The 4,553-nt window shown below is 43.8% G+C and overlaps 1 protein-coding gene across 1 annotated transcript; it reads right to left on the minus strand.

The window, feature by feature from the left end:
- Positions 1-1,202: 1,202 nt before the first annotated feature.
- On the minus strand, positions 1,203-3,245 carry LOC106762688. Its single transcript, XM_014646721.1, has 5 exons — positions 3,174-3,245; positions 2,593-3,077; positions 1,870-2,497; positions 1,468-1,801; positions 1,203-1,264 (listed from the first exon to the last, which is right to left on the minus strand). Exons 1-5 carry the CDS (start codon positions 3,243-3,245, stop codon positions 1,203-1,205), a joined length of 1,581 nt encoding a protein of 526 aa, XP_014502207.1.
- Positions 3,246-4,553: the final 1,308 nt, after the last annotated feature.

Below are 4,553 nucleotides of genomic sequence, written 5' to 3' on the forward strand. Positions count from 1 at the left end.
TCAAATGGAGCCATACCAATACTGGCCTGATAACTTTTATTATAAGTGAACTCAACCAGTGGAACACCTCATCCCAGACCCCTAGGTGATCCAAAACACAAGTCCTCAATAAATCTTCTAGCGATTGGATCGTCCTCTTAGACTGTCCATCTGACTGGAGATGGTAAGCCGAACTCATATGCAGTCTGCTCCCCATCTCACTCTGAAGTGTTTGCCAAAACCTGGATGTAAACCTTGGGTTTCTATCTGATACAATGCTGGAAGGCACCCCATGTAACCTCACAATCTCCTTAATATATAATTGCGCCAGTTTTTCCATAGACATTCTCAAATCAATTGCCAGGAAGTGAGCACTCTTGGTCAATCGGTCCACTATTACCCATATAGCATCATGTCTCCGAATAGTGCGTGGCAAATGAGTAACAAAGTCCATGGCTATGCTATCCCATTTCCACTCTGGAATCTCCAATGGCTGCAATGAACCTTCAAGCCTCTGATGTTCTACTTTGGTCTTCTGACAAGTTAGACAAGAAGCAACAAACTGGGCCATATCTTTCTTCATACCCGACCACTTGAAGGACTTCTTAAGATCCTGGTACATCTTAGTCATACCTGGGTGTATGCCAAAGCGACTTTTGTGTCCTTCCTCAAGTATTAGCCTCTTCAACTCCCCATCATTAGGAACACAAGTCCTACCCCTGAACCGCAAGAGACCATCCGTCCCTGTGTTGAAGTCTTTCCCTTTCTTAGTGCCAATCAAAGTTATGGATGTCTGAAGCTCAGGGTCTAATAACTGTCCTTCTTTAATATGCTCAATTAAGCTACTAGACACCACCAACTTACTACATCTGATGTTGTTAGGCTCCAACTCAACCTGTAATCTCAAGTCTCTGAAGCTCTCTACCAGCTTCAATTCTCTAATCATTAAGCAAGAAACATGCACTGACTTCCTACTCAATACGTCTGCTACCACATTTTCTTTCCCAGGGTGGTATAAGAGTTCAAAATCACAGTCCTTGAGGAACTCCATTCATCTCCTTTGCCTCATGTTTAGCTCTTTCTGGTCAAATAAACAATTGAGACTTTTATGATCACTGAACACTTGGAACTGTGCGCCATAGAGATAATGCCTTCATATCTTCAATGCAAACACTACTGCGGCTAACTCCAAGTCATGAGTGGGATAATTCTTCTCATGCACCTTAAGTTGTCTCGAGGCGTAAGCTACCACCCTCTTCTCTTGCATTAACACGCACCCCAACCCCTGGTAGGAAGCATCACAGTAAACCTCAAAGGGTTTTCTTGTGTCAAGAATAACTAACACCGGTGCACTAGTAAACCTTTCCTTCAATTCCTGAAAGCTACTCTCACATTTGTCCGTCCAAACAAAGGGCTGGTCCTTCCTGGTCAACTAAGTCAAAGGCGCTACAATTAGAGAGAAATTTTCTATAAAACGCCGATAGTAACCTGCTAATCCCACAAAGCTTTTCACTTCTGTGACAGTTTTCGATCTTTCCCACTCCATCACTACTTGTACATTAGCTGGATCAACAACAACTCCACCAGCCGATATAACATGCCCTAAGAAGTGTACTTCTTCAATCCAGAATTCACATTTGGACAACACTACTTGTACCTTGGCTGGATCAACAACAACTCCACCAGCCGATATAACATGCCCTAAGAAGTGTACTTCTTCAATCCAAAATTCACATTTGGACAGCTTTGCATATAACTTTCTCTCCCTCAATACTCCAAGCACTTTCCTCAGGTGGTCTTCATGCTCCTCTCCAAGAAGGGCCTAAAAATCCTATTCATGTAATCCATAAAGATGACCGAAGCATTAGTCACACCAAAAGGCATAACTACATACTCGTAGTGGCCATATCTAGATCGGAAAAATGTCTTCTGCACATCATCAACTTTTACCAAGATTTGATGGTAGCCCGATCTCAAATCAATTTTAGAAAATACAGCGGCTCCATGTAGTTGGTCCAATAGATCATCTATCCTTGGCAAATGATACTTATTCTTGATCGTGAGTTTGTTTAGCTGCTTATAATTAACACATAATATGGAGCTACCATCCTTCTTCTTTACCAACAAAACTGGTGCACCCCAAGGTGAAACACTGGGCCTGATAAACTGCTTCTCTAGCAGCTCCTCAATTTGCTTCTTCAACTCCGCTAACTCTGCCGGTGCCATCCTATAAGGGGTTATAGAAATTGGTCTTGCTCTTGAGACCAAGTCTATAGAGAACTCTACCTCTCTAGGAGGAGGTAGACCGAGATCTTCCTCAGGCAACACGTCTAGGAAGTCGCTCACCACCAAAATATCTACATTCTGCTCTCCATGGGTTGAAGGGTCTAAGTCTTGAATCCCGTCCATGTAAGACATGATTAAGAAACAACAAGCGCCCTCTATAAGGTCTTGCCTCAACACACCGAGTGACAATGGCATGTTCTTGTCTTCATTGGGAAATATCAACTTCTTTCCCCTGCAATCTAGAAGAATGTGATTGACAGATAACCAATCCATGCCTAGGATTACCTCTAGCCCTGTAGAGGTAAGCAAATAAGGTTCACTCTAAACCTGCGTCCCTCAACTTCGATAGGACATCTGGAGCAAACGTTAGATGTCCTGACCAACCCAGCTACTGGTGTAGATACCACCAGGTCGCATTGAAGCTCTCTAACTACTAAGCCAAGCCTCTCCACACAAGCCTCAGACACAAAAGAATGTGTCGCCTCCGAGTCAAACAATGTTACACATGAAGCTCCAAATGATAAACAACTACTGACAATCAGGTTACTTGCACTAGTTGCATCAGCTCCAGTCAAGGCATAGACTCTCCCTGCTGCCTGGGGTCTGGCACTACCTCTCTGAATAGGTCTCCCAATCTGGTGTAGCTGTGGTCCTACCCTCCAAGTAGTAGGACAGTCTCTGGCATAATGTCCCTCTTGCCTGCAGATGTTGCACCTCTTATACCCTTCTAACTGAGGGCAAACGGACTGAAAGTGTGGTCCTCCACACCTGAAGCATCTCACGGGGCTAGCAAAGCTGGACTGCCCCGATGACTAAGAGGAAGAACCCCTGGACCCAGAAGAAGTAGGTCTAGAGAAAGGGGTCCTCCTAGAACTGGAACCACCTCTGGATATCACTACTCCACCAACCCTCAGTGATTGACTCTGCTGTCTTAGTGGTCCCTCTGGCTCTCCCTTGGTCTTCTCCAGGTCACGAGCCATCTCCACTAATGTGGAGAACTCCCAGATACGTAAGCTTTCACCATCAGCTTGAAATCCTTTCTCAGGTCGTTCTCAAACTTACGACATTGCCATTCCTCATCTACTGCCATAATGTTGAAGCGAAGTAGATGTTTAAAGCGGTCTGCATACTCGGTAACTGACCCATTATCCTGTGCCAACTCCAGGAACTCCACTTCTTTAGCAAATCTAACGCTGTCGGGGAAGTATTCAGTGTAAAATTTAGTTCTAAACAACTCCCAAGTGATAGGAGTCATATTCCTTTCCAGGATCGTTTTCACACTGCTCCACCAATGTCCAGCCTCCCCCGTTAGCAAATACTAGGTGTAGGCCATTTTCCCCTCATCCGGACATCCCTTGGCTTCATAAATTCGTTCCATGTCTTGGAACCAGTGATCGGCCTCATCAGGGCTGCATTTGCCAGAGAACCTGGCGGGATGGTGTTCGAGAAAGCTCTCCAAACTCCACTCCTGAACTGGAACGACAGTAGAGGAAAAAGCACCAGGAGTAGGTACACCTCTAGCTAGCATATCCATAAGTTGCCTTTGGGTGTGATCAGTTTCCATCCTTGCATTGTCTGCTGACACCCTTGCATTCTCAGCAGCCATCCTTGAAGCTTCTAAATTTTTTAGAGCAACAATGGTTTGCTGTACCAAGGCAACATTTTGTCGCTGCAGTTCCTCAAGTATAGCCTCCAGTCGGGCATTGGTATCAGAGAGCTCCGACTGAGGAGGAGGAGGAAGTCTAGGCGCCATTGTTCTGTTTACACAGAGAAAAGAGATTATCAATCAGATTGAAAGAGGCAAAACAATTGCCTAGATGTGTTGAGAGTACAGAAGTAGAAGCAAGACGTACACACAACCTATAGAATTTTTTCTAAGGACAGAAACTGCTCTGATACCATAAATGTGACGTCCCAATTATATAGAAGAGGAATATATAAATAAGACGTCATCGTGCATGATGTAGGAAAGCAGTCAAGAGTAATTAGGATTACAGTCATCCTTAAACAGTACATGAATTTAGAATTGGAGTATCATAGTCCTCTTATAAAATGCTAGGAATTTAAAACTTGAAATATAACAAGAGTCTTCAAAATAACTTGAGTTAAAATAACATAAAGCCTAAACAACTAAGCTGCAGCATCTCTGTTTCCTTCCAAAGTTGTCTCCAAGGAAACCTCATTCTCCTTTGCTCACATCCAAATGGATGATCATTGCAAAAGAAAACACATACAACAGACAAAGCAACAAACAAGCAAGGGTGAGCTAATTATATAAAAAGCATGCG

This window comes from Vigna radiata, chromosome 1 (genome assembly GCF_000741045.1).
Source record: "Vigna radiata var. radiata cultivar VC1973A chromosome 1, Vradiata_ver6, whole genome shotgun sequence".
Lineage (NCBI taxonomy): Eukaryota > Viridiplantae > Streptophyta > Magnoliopsida > Fabales > Fabaceae > Vigna > Vigna radiata.